Below are 19,661 nucleotides of genomic sequence, written 5' to 3' on the forward strand. Positions count from 1 at the left end.
GGCCACTCGGACAATATCAGGCCTGCCACCTCCTCTCACGCTGCCCACCACAAAGGAAACAAAAACAATGGGAATCGCTTTCCCAGCAGCTTGTGCCCCACCTCAGATAGGTATCTGAGTTGTTTTGCTGGCCCTGCAGCTGTTTCTCCCAACCCCACCATCCGCTGTGCCCTGGGCTCCCTCCTGACCAAGGTTCCCAGTGGCAGAACGGTCAGAATTGGCCAGGAGAGCCCACTCCTGGCCTTCACCCCAGCCTCCTCACCCTGCACTTTAAATTCTGCTTCTCTCTCAAAGCAAGGGCCCCTCCTGGATGAAACCTTCCCTGATCTCAGCAGCTGGAATGAATCAGCCTCTGGACAGGGGAGCACGGTGTGTGTCCTGATACTCGGCACCTGTCTTATTCTGCTGCATATGAGAATTACCTGTTCACACATACGGTTTCCCCTACTGGCCCCAGCCTGATGTTTGCATATAGTGGGTGCTTCATGTTTGGCTGGGGGAGGGAAGGAGGGAAAGAAGAAGGCAAGAAAGGAAACAGTACGAATCTCTATAGGAGGCTTGGTACATCTAGGGCAACATTAGCCTCTGTTCATTGTTTTATGTCCAACATAAAAATCTGTAGGGAGTGTGTGGGCTCTGGGTACTTCCATTGGATAGCTCTGCTCAGGAACAAGGAAGTAGCCTGTGAGGAAGGTCTCCCTGGGTCACTGCTGACAGCCCTGGGAAAGCTGCTCCAATGGCCCTGCTGCTGCACTCAGATACTCTTTGCCCAGAGCAGAGTGTTCAGAAAGTGTGTGTGGGTGGGAAGGGTGGGACCCTCAGCTATAGTTCTGGGGGCTGTCCACAGGCTGCCCTAGGTGTGGTCCGGATGTGGATGGCATTTGTCCCATGTGTTGCCTGGCCTGACTGAGGAACAGCAGGATGCCCAGGAGGAGCAGAGGGACAGGGAGCTGGGTTGGGGGGCGTGGAGCTGGGAATGGGGCCGTCCCGCAGGCCTCATGGGCCGTGTGAAGACTTGGCTCTTGCTCAGAGTGGGATGAGGCACTGCTGCACGATTTTGAACAGAGGAGGGCAGGGCCCTAAAGGGAGAGACGCTCATTAGTTCATCTCACAGATGAGGACACTGAAGCAAAGTGACGAACTCGCCCAAGCCCCAGCCCGACCGCATCTAAGGGGTGACTCCCTCACAGCCCCCTGCTCACGACCAGCCCTGTCTGTACTTATTTCTCCATCAGTTTGCTCATTTGTTTGCAGGTTCACTTCCCCAACTCAAATGTCAGCTCTGTGAGGGCAGGGACAGGTTTGTTCGCTGCTGAACCCTCATGCCTTCCACGATGCCTGCCGTGGAGCAGGGGCTCTGTGTCCATCTGCTGAAGAGTGAATGAGATCTCGTGATGTCTTAGTCCATGTGTGCTGCTGTAATAGAATACCACAGACAAAGTAATTTATAAAGAACAAATGTATCTTCTCACAGTTCTGGAGGCTGGAAATTCCAAGGTCAAGGTGCCGGCAGGTTCAGTGTCTGCTGAGGGCTGCTCTCTGCTTCCAAGATGGCGCCTTGTTGCTGCATCCTCCAGAGGAAAGGAAGGCTGTCCCCTCACATGGACAAAGGCAGAAGGGCAAGAGGGGTGAACTCTCTGTCAAGCTCCTTTATAAGGGCCCTAATCCCATTCATGAGGGAGGAGCCCTCGTGGCCCAATCACATTTTGAAAGACCCAACTCTTAATACCATCACATTAGCAACACCTGAATTTTGGAGGGGACACATTCAAACCACAGTACTGATATAATAGGAAATGTATATTTGGTCTCTGCCCCTGGTTCCTGTTACAGAGCTCCTAAAACTCTTATAATTTCCTGGGCAATAGGAACATATTTTGTTCTAATGAAGCACCTCTTGATGGGCTCCTAGATGGGGGCTGGGCATCAGAAAGAACAAGCCATGTTTAGAAGCTTGGAGATTTCAGCCCCATCTCCCATCCTCTGAGAAGAAGGGAGGGGCTGGAGATTGAGTTAATAATTGATCATGCCCATGTGATGAAGCCTCCAAAAAATCCCTGAACTTCACTCAAGTGGGAGTTGAACAATGAGAACACATGGACACAGGGAGGGAAACATCACACATGGGGGCCTGTCAGGGAGTGGGGGGCAAGGGGAGGGAGAGCATTAGGGAAAATACCTAATGCATGTGGGGCTTAAAACCTAGATGATGGGTTGACAAGTGCAGCAAACCACCATGGCACATGTATACCTATATAACAAACCTGTATAGGTTCTGCACATGTATCCCAGAAATAGAAATTAAAATTAAAAAAACAAAATGATTTAAAAGACAGAAAAAAAATCTTGAGGGCAATATATACCACATTTACACTGATGTGATTATTACGCATTGTATGCCTGTATCAAAAATATCAATATCTCATGTACCCCATAAATATATACACCAACTATGTCCCCACAAAAATTAGAGATGAACAAAATAGCCATTCTGACTGGTATGAAATGGTATCTCATTGTGATTTTGATTTGCATTTCTCTAACAAGATCAATTACACCCAACCTCAGCATCATAGAATATACCAATGTAACAAACCTGCACATGGGCCCTCTGAACCTAAAAGTTGAAATTAAAAATAAATAAATGAAATGAAACTTAAAAAAAAAATCCCCGAACTACAGGGTTCAGAGAGCTTCCCAGTTGGCGGACACATCACGTGCTGAGCGGGTGGCACACCACAGTTCCTTGGGGACAGAAGTTCCTGCACTTGAGACCTTTCCAGACCTTTGCCCTATATACCTCTACATCTGGCAGTTCATCTGTACCCTTATTATAGCCTTTATTAAGATAATAAACCGGTAAACATAAGTGTTTCTCTGAGTTTTGTGAGCCATCCTAGCATATTAATCAAACCTAAGGAAGAGGTCTTGAGAACTCTGATTTATAGCTGGTTGATCAGAAGTATAGGTGACAACCTACCACTTGGGATTGGAGTCTGAGGTAGGAGGCGGTCTGGCAGGACTGGGCCCTTAACCTGAGGGATCTGACTGACTCCAGGTGGCTCAGGTCCAAATAGATTGAATTATAGGACACCCAGCTGGAGTCTACTGGAGAAGTGCTTAGTGTGTGGGGGACCTCTGGTCTCAGAAGTGTTTTGTGTTGAGTGTTGGGTGTGTGAGTAGGAAAAATACTTTGGCTTTGTTCCTATCTCTTATAGTAAACAAGGACAGACAAACACAGATGGCCCAGAGAGGAGGTGTTGGCATGATCAATGCTGGGTTTTCCCCAAAAAGTCAGCACTCAAGCTCCCATACAAATTCTGGGGCTCTATGCCAGCCTGAAGTCCAATATGTGGGTGTCTGCTTAGGGCCCTGCCCTAACCCACCATGACACTGTACCTTGGAGAGTCAAAGAAGTGCGCTTGGCTGTATAGTGTCATCCATTACCAATTCCTTTCACCTACTGATTTATTCATTTTGAGGCAGGGTCTCTGTCACCCAGGCTGGAGTGCAGTGGTGCAATCACAGCTCACTGCAGTCTCAACTTCCTGAGCTCAAGGGATGCTCCCACCTCAGCCTCCCAAGTGGCTGGGACTACAGGCATACACCACCATGCCCGGCTAATTCTTTCACCTATTTAGTCACTCAGACATTTAAAAATATTACCTGACACCTGCTCTGCACCTGTCACTAGGCTGGGACAGTGCACAAGCAACCAGGGGCATGGTGCCTGCCTCCTTGCCTCCTACTGAGGGGCAGACCAAGGATAAAAGACAAATGAGTAGTCAGCTGCTATGGGGGAAGCAAAGGAGGAGGCCCTCGCCTCCGGTGGTTGGGCAGGGAGGCCTGTGGGTGGACTCGACAGCCTTGGGGCAGGCGCTCCGGGCAGGGATAAGAGCTGCAAGGTTGTCAGAAGGGATGCCTTCAGTGCCTTCAGGAGGGTGGGAGCTCAGCGTGGTTGGGAAGGGAAGCCAGTTTTGCTGGAGAGGGGAGAGGAAGGGAGTGGGGGTGGGAAGTGAAGGTGCCCTCTCCCCACTTCCTGTAGGCTCTATTGACAGCAAGGGGAAGTGAAGGGGAAACTTTTGATAGGCTCTTAGTAGTGGGGAGGCGTGGCAGTAGCATCCATTCCATGGTTTGAAAAGATCCCTCTAACTGCTATGGGAACAGGCTGGCCTGGGATGGGCATTGCTGAAGCAGGGAGGAGTGGAAGGGGCCTTGGGTGGTCCAGGAGCAATGGAAAAGAGAAAGCCCACTGGAGCCCTATTGAGGAAACAGGTGCAGTGGCTCAAGCCTGTAATCCCAGTGCCTTGGGAGGCCAGAGTAGGAGGATTGCTTGAGGTCAGGAGTTCGAGACCAGCCTGGGCAACATAGTGAGAACTCTGTCTCTAAAAAAATGAAAAATGTTTAGCTGATCATGGTGACATGTACCTGTAGTCCCAGCTACTCAGGAGGCTGAGGCTGGAGGATCCCTTAAACCCAGGAGTTTGAAGCTGGGCTTCAACTGAAGCTGGGCAATAATTTTGCCACTGTACTCCAGCCTGGGCAACAAAGCGAAACCCTGTCCCCAACCCCTTTGCCCCTCACCCCCAAAAAAGGAAAGGAAAGAAAACAAAACAGAGGTAACAAAATTTGTCAATGTAAGTGTGGGACTTAGGGAAAGAGTGGAACCAAAGAATTCTCTGGGATTTTGGTCTGAGCGACAGGGAAGGCACCAGCTGGAGGAAGAAACAGGAGAATGTGGAGTCTTTTGAGCCCAAGGCCAAGATTGCTGTTTATTTGTTTAATTTGCACAATGCCTCTATGCTGGGCCAGAAAGACAATGTGCAAAGCCAAGCTCTGGGGTTTTCTGCTGCAGCCGAAGTATTTCCTGTGCCCTTGTCATTTTTACCTTGGAACCTGTACAGTCACATGGTTGGTCCCGTCCCTGACCTTGTCCTCCCTGGGGGAGACAGAGACTTACTGTACACACGCTCCCCACTGGTGTCTCCTGGCTCTGGAGTCTGCTTCAAGGCACATTTCAGGCCCTCCTAAAGGGGACAGGAGTGGTGCCTTTTGTGCATATAAGGCAGAGCTGAGTGGAGGAAATTAACACGCGTGCCTCAGTAAAATTCAGGCCCTGCTAGGTGCTCAGTATCACGTCATTTAATCCTCATAAGAGCCCAGTAACATAGATGTTATTATCCTCCTTATTCAAATGAGGAAGTGAGACCGAGAGGCCTCTCCTTGCACAAGGCCCCACAGGAGACATCTCAGGCTGGGTGGACTCCACACCGTTCTTGGTCATGCCTTCCCTCCATGTAGATCCTGAAAGGCTTTTTCTGCTCTGGTTCTCCCACTCCTCTCAGCACACACACATTTTATGCTTGTCATCCAGGTGGACTTTACATTCAGCAGTTCCCTTTTCCCAAGCACTTCTCTTCCCATTTGAGGGTCTGTGGGTTCCCCAGGTTGATTTCTCCAAAACTTAGGGAAGAAACAACTTTGTGGCTTCCAAATACAGTAATGGGTTCAGTGAAATCTCCCTCTCCTTAGGGAAATACGGGCAGCAAAAAAATTTTTTTTTTGAGACGGAGTTTCGCTCTTGTTGCCCAGGCTGGAGTGGAATGCAATGGCGTGATCTCAGCTCACTGCAACCTCCACCTCCCGGGTTCAAGCAATTCTCCTGCCTCAGCTGACTGAGTAGCTGGGATTACAGGCACCCGCCACCATGTCTGGCTAATCTTTTTGTATTTTTAATAGAGACAGGGTTTCACCATGTGGGCCAGGCTGGTCTTGAACTCCTGACCTCAGGTGATCCACCCACCTCGGCCTCCCAAAGTGCTGGGATTACATGCGTGAGCCACGGCTCCTGGTCGGGCAGCAACTTTTATGCAGCCCACCCCCTTGTTGTTCAGTTAAGGGGTGATGTTTCAGGCAGAGGCTGAGGGAAGAGAGAGCTGCTCCTGAGGAAATAGGGTTTAGATGGATCCGGATTGGCTGGAGCTATAGGCTCACACTCTTGTAGACGATCGCTCTTGCGGGGAGCCAGCCAGGTGAGCTTGGGCACAAAGATCTCTAGGGGCCCCTGCACCCGGGATAACACTGTGTGGTGGACCTAGACATGCCTGCAGATGGGTTACTTTAAATCTTTCAAGGCTTTAAATGTCCTAAAAGTGTTTTTGTTTGATTACTATTTATTGTTTGTCTTCTGAATATTTAGTCACAGAAGATTTGAATGGAGGAAAGAGGGATATGAAAAACATTGGTAATTCCACCACTCAGACATACGGTGATGGACATTTGCTAGATCATTTGATGCCTTCTCCAGCACACTGTGAAGTGACCTTGTGGAATGAACCATAATCTTCTATTATTGCTTGTTAGGGAGGCCTCCAGTGTTCTCTTCGGGATAGATCTCTGCAAGATCTTTGCTTCCCAAACTGCACACCACTGTGCTGTGCTGGAAGCATGAGAAACCAGACAACGAACGGGGTCTGCTGGCTTGGAGCTACTGTTTATGTGATGGAAGAGGCATTTTAAATCTATCTGGAAAGGGTGGATTACTTGATAAATGATGATGGGACAATTTGCTATTTCTGTAAAAAGTAATAATTTAAATAGATCCCTATATCATACAATATTCTCACCCAAAATTCAGATAGAACTGTGGGTTAAATTTAAAAAAAAAGTGTGTGTGTAATATAAATTATAATATATGCTGAATTGAAACAGAACTCTTGTAAATTAAAAGGAAAAAAAGAACATTGCAAATACATCCTCAATAATAACAGAAACGCAAATTAGCACAAAAATACACCATTATAACCTATTCAATTGACTTAAAAAAATCCATTGCTTCCTTATACAAATGCTTGGCTACAGCCAAACTTTCTGAACACGTCCTTCACAGTTTTTTGTTTTTTTTTTTTTTTTTTTGAGACAGGGTCTTTCTCTGTCGCCCAGGCTGGAGTGCGGTGGAGCCATTCTCAGCTCACTGCAACCTCTGCCTCCCAGGTTCAAGAGATTCTCCTGCCTCAGCCTCTTGAGTAGCTGGGATTACAGGCACCTGCCACCACACCCAGCTAATTTTTGTACTTTCAGCGGAGACGGGATTTTGCTATGTTGGCCAGGCAGGTCTCAAGCTCCTGGCCTCAAGTGATCCGCCCATGTTGGCCTCCCAAAGTGCTGGGATTACAGGCGTGACCTACCACACCCGGCATGTCCTTTACATTTCCATCTTTTCTGCCTTTGTCCATGATGTGACCAGCCTGCAGGACCACACGTCTAGGTCTTCTGTACTTTCCTACTTAGGAATTTTCACCTTTTCAGGCCCAGCTGAAAGCTTTTTCTGAACCTCTCCCCATCTCCCTCTTCCTCTGGCTAGAGGACCTCCCCCACCTCTGAAATCCCTTAGCACTGAAAGTGTTACTGATTTTACACTAGCTTATTGAACTGCAGTTTGCTTTATCTTGGAATGCAAGGAATCCATTTTCCTGACTATAATGCAAGCCCTGTTTCTAAGTTGTTGCTGAATCCTCTAACAAACCTTTTTACATAAGGACAGGCTTTTTTTTAAAAAACAGATTTAGTGGGATATCATTCACATATCATACAGTTTACCCATTTGAAGTGTATAATTGGATGGTTTTTACTATGTTTTCAAGGTTGTGCAAACATCACCAAAATCAAATTTAGAATGTTTTCATCACTTCAAAAAGAAACTATGTACCCATTAGTGGTCAGTCCAAATTTTCTCCCAACCCCAGATATCTAACAACCAACTTTATTTTTCTATGGATTTGCCTATTCTGGACATTTCATATAAATGGAATAATACAAAATGTGGCCTTTGGTGACTAGCTTCTTTCACTTAGCATGATGTTTTCAAGGTTCATCCATGTTGTAGCATGTATTAGTGCCTCATTTGTTTTCAGGGCTGAATAATATTCCATTGGTTGGATATATCACATTTTGTTCAGCCATTCATCCATTGATATTTGGGTTGTGTCTGTGTTTTTGTTTATTATGAATAATTTTGCTATGAACATTTGTGTACATATTTTGTGTGGACATGTATTCTCATTTCTCTTGGGTATGCACCTATGTTTAACATGTTTTTCAAACCACTTTTTTTCCTCTGTTCTCACATCAACACAGTAATAATGAACACAGAAGACTTCTATGATCTCAAAATATGTGGAGATTTCTCTCCACCAGCAAGCAAGCAATCAGTTCTGTAGATGACACCCAAATGGTCATCCTCTAATTCAAGGCTGGTACTATCTACTTCGAGATAGTGTCAGATCTCACAGTTTGAGGGATCAGTCCCCCGAGACTGTGTCCCCCACTTTAGACCCAGTCACAAGTCTGGGATTCCAAAACTCCTGATCAACCAGCTTTACGTTGGGGTTCCTATGCCCCCCTGGATTAATTTGCTGGATTAATTTGCTGGATTAATTTGTGTTTGATTAGTTTGCTGGAGCAGCTCTCAGAACTGAGAAAAACAGTTGTGTTTACAGGTTTATTATAAAGGCTATTACAAAAGATACAGATGAAGAGAGGCATAGGGTGAGGCATAGGGGAAGGAAAGCAGAACTTCCATGCCCTCTCCCGGCATGCCACCCTCCAGGATCTCCACGTTCCAACTATCTGGAAGCTCTCTGAACCATGTCCCTTTGGGTTGTCATTGAGGCTTTATTACATAGATGTGGTTGACAACCATGTAGAAATGTGATTGGACAAAAAGTGCCTGATCTAAACCCAGTAAGCCTGTCTATTCAGACTTTTTGTGGCCTCTCTGCATAGCATTCCTTTCCCCGGGGTTTGAGGCAGGACTGCTTCTGGAATGAGAGTCTTTTGACCCACAGTTAGATTAAAGTATTGCCTTGGGAAGGTGTAAAGAGGACAGGAGAAGGTCAAAGAGAGAGATTCTATTTCCTGAGGCCTGCTTCTGAGGCTAAAACACCCCAACATTATAATAAAAGACTGTAACAAGGGCTAGTGGAGTTATTAGCCAGAAACCATGGAGGAAAACCTAAACATGTAATCATAATATCACAACCTATGAATGGAATTGCTGGGTTATTGGCAACTCCATGTAGAACATTTTGGAAAAACTGCCAAATTTTTTTCCATAGTGGCTGTATCATTTTACATTACCATCAGGAATGTACGAGGGTTCCAGTTTATCTACATCTTCACCAGCATTTATTGTTATCTTTTTTATTATAGCCATCTTAGTGGGTGTGAGGTGATATTTCACTGTGGTTTAATTTGTGTTTCCCTAATGATTAATGATATGGATTGTCTTTTCTTATGCATATTGGTCATTTATATATCTTCTTGGAGTAGTACCTATTCAAATGCTTTGTTTTAAAATGGAGTTACTTGTTCTGATTGTTGAGTTGTAGCAGTTCTTTATATATTCTGCATACAAGTCTCTTATATAATAAGATCTATAATTTGCCAATATTGTCTTCCACTCTGTGGGTTGTCCTTTCAATTTCTTGGTGGTGTCTTTTGAAGTACAAAAGTTTTTAATTTTGATTTGTGAACTCCAAATATCTGAGAGGGTCTCAGTTAATTTAGAAAGTTTATTTACAAAGTTTGTTTTGCCAATGTTGAGGATGCATGCCCATGACATAACCACACAAAGTCCTGATGACATGTGCCCAAGGTGGACTCATGGAGAGCTAAAATGTCCATGAATATCTCAGACTGCTGTGCTAGCAATCAGCAAGACTCTGTGGGCATAGGACCCTCCGAGCCAGGTGCGGGACACAATCTCCTAGTGTGCCGTTTTCCAGGCCCGTTGGAAAAGCGCAGTATTAGGACGGGACTGACCCGATATTCCAGGTGCCGTCTGTTTCCCCTTTCTTTGACTAGGAAAGGGAACTCCCTGACCCCTTGCGCTTCCCGAGTGAGGCAATGCCTCGCCCTGCTTCGGCTCGCGCACAGTGCGCTTCACCGACTGTCCTGAACCCACTGTTAGGCACTCCCTAGTGAGATGAAACCGGTACCTCAAGCAGAAATGCAGAAATCACCCGTCTTCTGTGTCGCTGGGGCTGGGAGCTGGAGACCGGAGCTGTTCCTATTCGGCCATCTTGGCTCCACCCTCTAAAATGTCCATGAATATCAAGCAAAACAGGAATTAACTGCATGGACTGAACTAATCTTTTTGACTTCTTGCTTAAAACATTGCTGACCCTTTGTTTTGTTTTTCAGAGTCTTGAAACTTTTCTTTTGAGCTATTGACTGCTTTTAACAATTGAGTACACTCCTATGAACAAAATTTGGAGCATATTTGTTTCTCTCTACCTGATTTCTGCAGAATTTGGAAACTTTGTGAGTATTCTTAACTTATGACAATACAGGTATTTGCATAAGTGCAATAAGAATCTGTTCTCATTTGTAAGAGGACACAATTGGAGAAACTGGTTATTTTACCAAAGCTTTAACTGGAATGGCATGCTTTCCTTAAAGAATAAAACCTGACTTATGCAGCCAATAAAAGCCCTTGGGAAAACTGGCCTCATACTTTGTCTACAGAGTCCCTGTACAGGGTTTCTGACCTGTCATTAGTAAAGAATGTCACCTTCTGACAGGCCCAGGAGCCCTAGGTTTATCTTGGAACCTCAAGAGGAGAGGTAATTCACCCAACTCATAGGTATTTGATGGTGGTACAAATCCATGGCCGGGTTTGGCTTTAAAAATGTCTTGATATTTCTTCTATGGAACAAAGTTTCATCAAAGCCAATTTTAAAAAGCCTATGTGAAAAATAATTATTCTTGCTGTACTTTATACAAATAATCTGGCCAGGTAAAATAAAGCAAGTTGGTCCTACCACGATTTGTCTTTAGTGAAAATGGGAAACTGGACAGAGAGAAAAAATATGTTTCAAAAACTATAGTATGCTTGTTGTTAGATTCTAGTCTTGCCTAATGTTTTTCAATTTTTATTATTTTCTACAGCTTGGGCTGAACTCTAATTTTTCCTGGCTACAAGTCTACAAAATAACATTTTCAATATTTTTTTCTTTCTTTTCTTTTTTTCCCCAATTTTTCCTAATTTGAAATCACTGAAAACTAAGCTGTGCTTTCTTAAAGCCCTGCAAACTGAAGCTAGACAACTTAAACTTCAGAAGAAAATAACAGCAACCCATTTACATACATAAGCCACTTTCCAGGATCGTTCTTTTGTTTGCTGTTGTTTTTCTCCCTTCCTCCCCTTATTTTCTCTTTATAGGACCTGAGACTTCATAACCTGCTAAAAATGAACTTTTGGGACCTATCTGTCTAGGAATAAACCATCCTTACCATGAGAGATCAGATGAAACCTGAAATCAGAGACTCATTTTCTTCTAAAATACTTTCTCCAAAAGATCTTAAAAAAGAAAAGTGGGGAAGTGTGAAAGGAAAATCTTGAGGCCCTCAAATTACTGAACTAAAGGTAAAAGTCAAGCTGGGAACTGGTCAGGGCAAACCTGCTTCCCATTCTATTCAAAGTCATCCCTCTGCTCACTGAGATAGATGCATATCTGATTGCCTCCTTTGGAAAGGCTTATCAGAAATTCAAAAGGATGTAACCCTTTGTCTTCTACCTCCCTGTGACCTGGATGCCCGTTCCTTGCTTCGAGTTGTCCCCGTCTTTCTGGATGGAACCAATATACTTTTTACATATATTGATTGATGACTTGTATCTCCCTAAAATGTATAAAACCAAGCTGTGCCCCTTTTTCCTCTGTTCTGATGTCACAATCTCCAAAGTTATCAGAAACCTGCATTCAAGGGCACCAGTTATAGCTGATTATAAAACAACCGTCTAAAGAGTACCAAAACAAGACAACAATTATCTGTGGATGACAAAATGTTTTAGGGCAGCCATAGTCAAAGACACAATTGGCAAGAAAGTTTGTTACCTTTGCGGCACACGATAATTTTAACATGACAATTATGATTATTACTGATAATGTACAGTTAGTCATATCAGAATTACAGGAGTTGCCCATAATTTTGGAACACACACAAATAACATATTTACACAAATACAGCCCAAAGAAAACCAAACACTGTTTCATACTGAGGGAAGAGACAGACCCTCTCATATTGTTTGATACTGTTTTACACTCAGAAAAGGAAAGAGAAGCGAAACTAAAGGCAGGTAGCCCGGCGCCTAGGAACCAGACCCAAAACCAAGGAACCAGACCTAAAACCAAGGAACCAGACCTGAAACCAAGCCTGGGCCTGCCTGACCTAAGCCGGGTAGTTAAAGATCGACACCTGACCTGGCAACTGTTGTTATCTATAGATTACAGACACTGTATCGAAGGACATCGTGAAACCTCCCGTTCTGTTCTGTTTCACTCTGACCACTGGTGTTCGCAGCCCCTGTCACGTACCCCCTGGCTTGCTCAATCGATCACGACCCTCTCACGCGGACTCCCTTAGAGTTGTGAGCCCTTAAAAGGGACAGAAGTTGAGCACCTGATGAGCTCGGATTTTAAGACGCCAGCCTGCTGATGCTCCCAGCTGATTAAAGCCACTCCCTTCAGTATCTCGGTGTCTGAGGGGTTTTGTCCATGGCTCGTCCTGCTACATTTCTTAGTTCCCTGAGCGGGAAGCGAGGTGATTAACGGATGGTCGAGGCAGCTCCTTAGGTGGCTTTAGCCTGCCCTGTGGAACATTCCTGTGGGGGACTCCAACCAGCCACAGCGACACGGATCCTGAGAGTGCTCCCGGGTAGGCATTTGCCCCCGTGGGACGCCTGGCCAGAGCAGTGTGTGGCAGGCCCCTGGGGAGGATCAACACAGTAGCTGAACACCAGGAAGGAACTGGCACTTGGAGTCTGGACCTCTGAAACTTGGTAAGACTCGTCTTTGGAACTTGCCCACTCCGTCTGAGTGGAAGCGTGGCCTGATCACCCACGGCGTGCCTTTATCGGCACTTTGGTGTTGGTTTTGGTTTTGACTTGATTTGAATTGCTTGATAGGACTGGTCTTGGGAACTCGCCTACTCCATTGGAGTGGAAGCGTGGCCTGATCACCCACGGTGTGCCTGTACTGGCACTTTGATTTTTGTTTTTGACTTGACTTAGATTGCTTGATACTTTGATTTTGATTTTGATCTGGCTTGGATTTCTGGAAACTCTGATTTTGGTTTTGATTTTGGTTTGGTGTAAACTGCAAAAGTGTGTGTGTGCCCTTTTTACCTGCTCTTTGTTTTGTGTGCGTGTGGTGTGAGTGTGGTGTTTTGTCTCGAACAAGCATGGGTCAGGCACAAATAAGCCCACCCCACTAGGAACTATGTTGAAAAATTTCAAGAAAAGATTTAAGGGAGATTACGGTGTTACTATGACACCAGGAAAACTTAGAACTTTGTGTGAAATAGACTGGCCAGCATTAGAGGTGAGTTGGCCATCAGAAGGAAGCCTGGACAGGTCCCTTGTTTCAAAGGTATGGCACAAGGTAACCTGTAAGGCAGGGCAACTAGACCAGTTTCTGTAGAGACACTTAGTTACAGCTGGTTTTAGACCCCCTTCCCCCAAACAGTAGTTAAGAGAACAGCAGCATAAGTGGCTGGCAGAGGCAAGGAAAGAACAGCAGAGAGAAAGAGAGGAAAGAGACAGAGAGAAAAAGAGGCAAAGAGAGAGAGGAAAAGACAGAGAGGAAGAGACAGAGAGACAAAGAAGGAGTCAAGAAAAGAGAGAGGCAGAAAGAGAGGAAGAGACAGGCAAAAGGAAAGTCAAAGAGAGAGAGAGAGAAAGTCAAAGAAAGAAAGAAAAAGAGAAAGAGAAATATAGAAGTAGTTAAGAAAAAAACAGTATACCCTATTCCTTTAAAAGCCAAGGTAAATTTAAAACCTATAATTGATAATTAAAGGTATTCTCCATAACCCTTTAACACTCTAACACCACTTTGTTGTCAGTGTAAACAAGGGCATATCCCGAAAGCACTGAGGTCTTCCTATCAAAAATCCTTACTCCGGTAACCCGCGGATGGCCCAGATGCATTCAATCTGTAGCAGCAGCTGCTTTGCTAATGGAAAAAAAAAGTAAAAAAAAAAAAAGGGCCATCTATACCAATTCCAAGTTAATTTAGACTAAAAAAGGTCTTATTAATAGCAAAGGATAATTGAAATCCCAAACTTACAAGGTTTTCAACAAAAGTAAAGTTTGCTAAAGTTAACAGTGTAACATTTACTATAGTAACTTCTAATCTTGTGGCCTTAGACAATCTAGTCCACAGATATAAAGAAAGTTCGATTTAAAAAAAAATGATTATCTTCAAAAAAAAAAAGGAAAAAAGGGGGGAGGCAGAATTTACGTAAAAAGAGTGTTATATGGTAAATTCTTGTCCTGAAATAAATTAACTGGTTGTTTAAAGAAAGAAATGTTTATAATGAGTCAGAAAGTTGAGACATGTCAAAGAATTGTCTGCGAAAGTCGTAAAAGAAAAAAAGTTATAAAAAAATTTTATGCAAAAAAGTTGTATAATTTAAAAAGTAATAAGGCCTCCTGAGTACTATTGAAGAAACAGTTTATGTGCAAGGTGTATAAGAAAAGTAAAATATGCCTTTGGTAAAAGGATTATAAGGAGGCATAAGAATGTGGATTTTTACCTACATTAAAAGGTTAAAAAAATTATTGTTTTGAAAGTTTAAGCAAGTTTTAAAACATCAATTTTAAAGAAAATTCTGCGTGTAAACGTATTAGCTAAAGTTAAAAAGGTATAATCCAGTTTTTCTGTGAACTGGACATTAAAGTAAAAACGCAACAGGTTTTTCTTAAAGCACCAACCTGCTCTTAAACAAAAATTATAAAAGGTTAAAAAGAGTCTACAAAATCTTACCTTATGGTCAAACATGAAAATTTGGATAAATATGTCTACAAGGTTTTATTAAAATTAAATTTAGCATTAATAACACACTAATATAAAGTTTAGCTTATCTGGTATAAAAATCATACAAGAAGCATTATTAAATATAAAATGGTGTTTAGCTTTCTTTGGTCTAAAAACTAATAAAAATAGGTGCTAAAGGAAACATTCATTTTACTAGAGGATCATAGAAGTTAAAGACTTAAAACAAACTTTGGCAATTAAGACAGCATAACAAGATGCAAATGCCTGGTTGGAATGGATCAAATATTCCATCCACACCTTAAACAAAAGCAATTATTATGCTTGTGCACATGGCAGGCCAGAGTCCCAGATTGTCCCCTTTCCACTAAGGTGGTCCTCCAGTCGACTAAGCACGGGCTCCATGGTAGCTCTTTTCCAGGATTCTACAGCCTAGAGTAACAAGTTGTGCCAAGCTCTCTCTGCTATATCCCAAAGTCCGGCACCCTGCAGATCAGCCCCCGAAGGCCATCCAGCTTCTGTCTCCCAACACTAAGTTCACTTCGTGTCTCTCATGACAGGGAGGAAACTTAGCATTCCTTGGAGACCTGAAGGGATGCAGTGAGCTTAAGAATTTTCAAGAGCTTATCAATCAGTCAGCCCTTGTTCATCCCCGAGCAGATGTGTGGTGGTGTTGTGGTGGACCTTTACTGGGCACTCTGCCGAATAACTAGGGTGGCACTTGTGCTTTAGTCCATTTGGCTATCCCTTTCACCCTGGCATTTCATCAACCAGAGGAAGAAAAAAATTAAGACATTGTAGAGTGTGAGAAGCGCCTTATAGGTCTTTCAACTCTCACATCTACCTAAATGCAATTAGAGCCCCGCAAGGAATACCAGATCAACTTAAAGCTTGAAATCAAATAGTTATAGGATTTAAGTCAATATTTTGGTAGATGACAGTCAATAAAAATATAAATTAGATAAACTACATCTATTACAACCAACAGCAACAAGCTTTTCATGAGTTAAAAGGAAAACTCAGGTCGGCCCCAGCCCTGGGGCTACCTGACCTGACAAAACCTTTTACACTCTGTGTGTCAAAAAGAAAAAAAAAAAAGGCAGTTGGAGTTTTAACCCAGACCGTGGGGCCCTGGCCAAGGCCAGTGGCCTATCTCTCAAAATAAGTAGACGGGGTTTCCAAAGGCTGGCCCCCATGTCTAAGGGCCCTGGTAGCAATGGCCCTGTTAGCACAAGAAGCAGATAAGCTAACTCTTAGGCAAAACCTAAACATAAAGTCCCCCCGCGCTGTGGCGACTTTAATCAATACCAAAGGACATCATTAGCTAACGAATGCTAGACTAACTAGATACCAAAGCTTGCTCTGTGAAAATCCCCACATAACCATTGAAGTTTACAACACCCTAAACCCCACCACCTTGCTCCTGGTATCAGAAAGCCCAGTTAAACATAACTGTGTAGAAGTATTAGACAGTTTATTCTAGTGGGCCCAACCTCCGAGACCATCCTTAAACATCAGTAGACTGGGAGCTGTACATGGATGGGAGCAGCTTCGCCAACCCCTGCAAAGTGACTCTGAAGAAGACGACAAGCCCTGCTCCAGTCACACCTGGAAGCCGACTGGTCCACGCACGGCTGAAGCATGAGGAAACTCATCACGGGACTTATTTTCCTTAAAATTTGGACTTATACAGTAAGGACTTCAACTGACCTTCCTCAGACTTGGGACTGTTCCCAGTATATACATCAAGTCACTGAGGTAGGACAAAAGATTGCTACAGTCCTATTATTTTATGGTTACTACAAGTGTACCAGGAATCTAAAAGAAACTTGTTTGTATGATGCTATGGTATCCAAGGTATGCAGCCCAGGAAATAACCAACCTGATGCGTGTTATGACCCATTTTAAGCATCCCATGATCACTGTTTTTAAAATAAAATTAAGGACTGGTCCTTTCCTAGGTGACACAAGTAAAGTAATAGCTAGGACAAAATAAAGAGGAGTTCCAAAGCATATAACCCTAAAATTTAATGCTTGTGCCACTATCAATAGCAATCGGCATAGAATAAGATGCAGTTCTTTAAATCGAAAAAAAAAAAGTCACATGGCAGGAAATAAGTATATCTGCCATGAATCAGGCTCATGTGCAAATGTGTGTAATTACTGGTCTTGTGCCATCTAGACTACTTAGAAAAAGGATGAAAAAGATCCTGTTTAGCTCCAAAAAGGAGAAGGCAGCCCCTCCTGTACAAGTGGAAGCTGCAACCCCTTGAAATTAGTAATTACAAATCCCTTAAACCCAAGGTAGATAAAAGGAGAACACATATCTCTGGGCATCAATAGAGAAGGACTAGATCCTAGAGTAAATATCTTAGTAAAAGGAGGTCCGTAAACTCTCTCCGGAACCACTATTTCAGACTTTCTATGATGAACTAAATGTGCCAGTACCAGAAACCCCAGGAAGAACCGGAAATTTGTTTTTGCAATTAGCCAAGCATGTAGCCCAGTCTCTAAATGTCACTTCATGTTATGTTTTATGGAGAAACTGTAATAGCAGATCAATGGCCATAAGAAGCCCGAGAATTAGTGCCTAGAGACCCAGTTCCTGATGAATTCCCGGCTCAAAATAATCACCCTGATCATTTCCAGGTTCTAAAAGTCTCAATTATTAGATAATATCGCATAGCTTAAAAAAAGAAAAGAATTCACTCATTCTGTAGGATGACTTAGTTGCCTAGGACGAAAACTGTATAATGGTACCACAAAAACAGTTATGTGGTGGAGGTCAAACCATACAGATAAAAATCCATTCAATAAATTTCAAAAGTTGCAGACCGTTTAGGCCCACCCAGAATCCCACCGGGACTAGACAGCCCCCACTGGGCTATACTGGATAGGTAGACATAGAGCCTATGCTAAGCTGCCTGACCAGTGGACAGGTAGTTGTGTTATTGGCACTATTAAACCATCTTTCTTTCTACTGTGCATAAAAACAGGCAAACTCCTGGGCTTCCCTGTCTATGCTTCCTGCGAAAAGCAAAACATAGCCATAAGTAATTAAAAAGATGATGAATGACCTCCTAAAAAAATTGTACAATACTATAGGCCTGCCACTTAGACACAAGACAGCTCATGGGGATACCAGACCCCCATTTACATGCTCAACCGGATCATATGGTTGCAAGCTGTTTTAGAAATCTTTACTAATAAAACCGGTCAAGTCTTGACTATTCTGGCCCGGCAAGAAACTCAGATAAGAAATGCTATCTATCAAAATAGATTGGCTCTCGACTACTTGCTAGCAGCTGAAAGAGAGGTCTATAAGAAATTTAACCTTACAGCTTTTCCGCCCGATCCCCCCTCCCCCCAAGCGCTGCTCCGGCTGCACCGCACTCGCTCTGAGTTTCAGGCTCCTGCTAAGCTAGCGCCGCCGTCGTCTCCCTTCAGTCGCCATCATGATTATCGACCGGGACCTTATCAGCCACGATGAGATGTTCTCCCACATCTACAAGATCTGGGAGATCGCGGACGAGCTGTGCCTAGAGGTGGAGGGGAAGCAGATGGTCAGTAGGACAGACATTGATGACTCGCTCATTCGTGGAAATGCCTCTGCTGAAGGCCCCAAGGGCGAAGGTACCGAAAGCACAGTAATCAGTGGTGTTGATATTGTCATGAACCATCACCTGCAGGAAACAAGTTTCACAAAAGAAGCCTACAAGGAGTACATCAAAGATTACATGAAATCAATCAAAGGGAATCTTGAAGAACAGAGACCAGAAAGAGTAAAACCTTTTATGACAGGGGCTGCAGAACAAATCAAGCACATCCTTGCTAATTTCAAAAACTACCAGTTCTTTATTGATGAAAACATGAATCCAGATGGCATGGTTGCTCTATTGGACTACCAAGAGGATGGTGTGACCCCACATATGATTTTCTTTAAGGATGGTTTAGAAATGGAAAAATGTTAACAAATTTGGCAATTACTTTGGATCTTTCACCTGTCATCATAACTGGCTTCTGCTTGTTATCCACACAACACCAGGACTTAAGACAAATGGGACTGGTGTCATCTTGAGCTCTTCATTTATTTTGACCATGATTTATTTGGAGTGGAGGCATTGTTTTTAAGAAAAACATGTTATGTAGGTTGTCTAAAAACAAAATGTATTTAAACTCATTTGAAAGAATGCCTTTTAGTTTAATGCATATTTAAACTAAATTCATCCTGTGGTGTTCCTGGATAAGCTAGAGCCTGGTTGTAGGCTACTACTCATCAATTAACTTCTACAGTGGAGACTACTTCTGGGACTGGAATATAAAAAAGAATCAAAGGTTTTGATTTTGAGTTGCAATAAAGGGAAAGACCATGCTCATAGCAGTGCCAACATGTGAAGTGTGGAGCCTTACCCATTTCATCACCCACAACTGAAGTAGTTAACTGGAAGAGATTACCAAGAAAATAAAAAGAGACTCATTCAGTAGGAAAAAAAAAAATTTAACCTTACTAATTACTGTCTGCACATAGATAATCAAAGGCAAGTAGTTAAAGACATCGTTAGAAATATGACAAAACTGGCACATGTGCCCGTACAGGTGTAGCACGGATTCAACCCTAAAGCCATGTTTAAAAGGTGGTTCCCGGCACTAGGAGAATTTAAAACTCTTATAATAGGAGTTATAATAGTAATAGAAACCTGCTTACTGCTCCCTTGTTTGCTACCTGTACTTCTTCAAATGATAAAAAGCTTCATCGCTACCTTAGTTCACCAAAATGCTTCAGCACAAGTGTACTATATGAATCACTATCAATCTATTGCACAAGAA

General features: G+C 43.4%; 1 protein-coding gene across 1 annotated transcript; it reads left to right on the top strand.

Annotated features, from left to right (window-relative positions):
- The first annotated feature begins 18,170 nt into the window (after positions 1 to 18,170).
- Positions 18,171 to 19,331, top strand: LOC129458923 (translationally-controlled tumor protein-like). Its single transcript, XM_055235366.2, has one exon. The coding sequence runs from the start codon at positions 18,290 to 18,292 to the stop codon at positions 18,803 to 18,805; it is 516 nt and encodes a 171-aa protein (XP_055091341.1). The 5' UTR covers positions 18,171 to 18,289; the 3' UTR covers positions 18,806 to 19,331.
- Positions 19,332 to 19,661: the final 330 nt, after the last annotated feature.

The sequence above is a fragment of the Symphalangus syndactylus genome, chromosome 19 (assembly GCF_028878055.3).
Source record: "Symphalangus syndactylus isolate Jambi chromosome 19, NHGRI_mSymSyn1-v2.1_pri, whole genome shotgun sequence".
Taxonomy (NCBI): Eukaryota; Metazoa; Chordata; class Mammalia; order Primates; family Hylobatidae; genus Symphalangus; species Symphalangus syndactylus.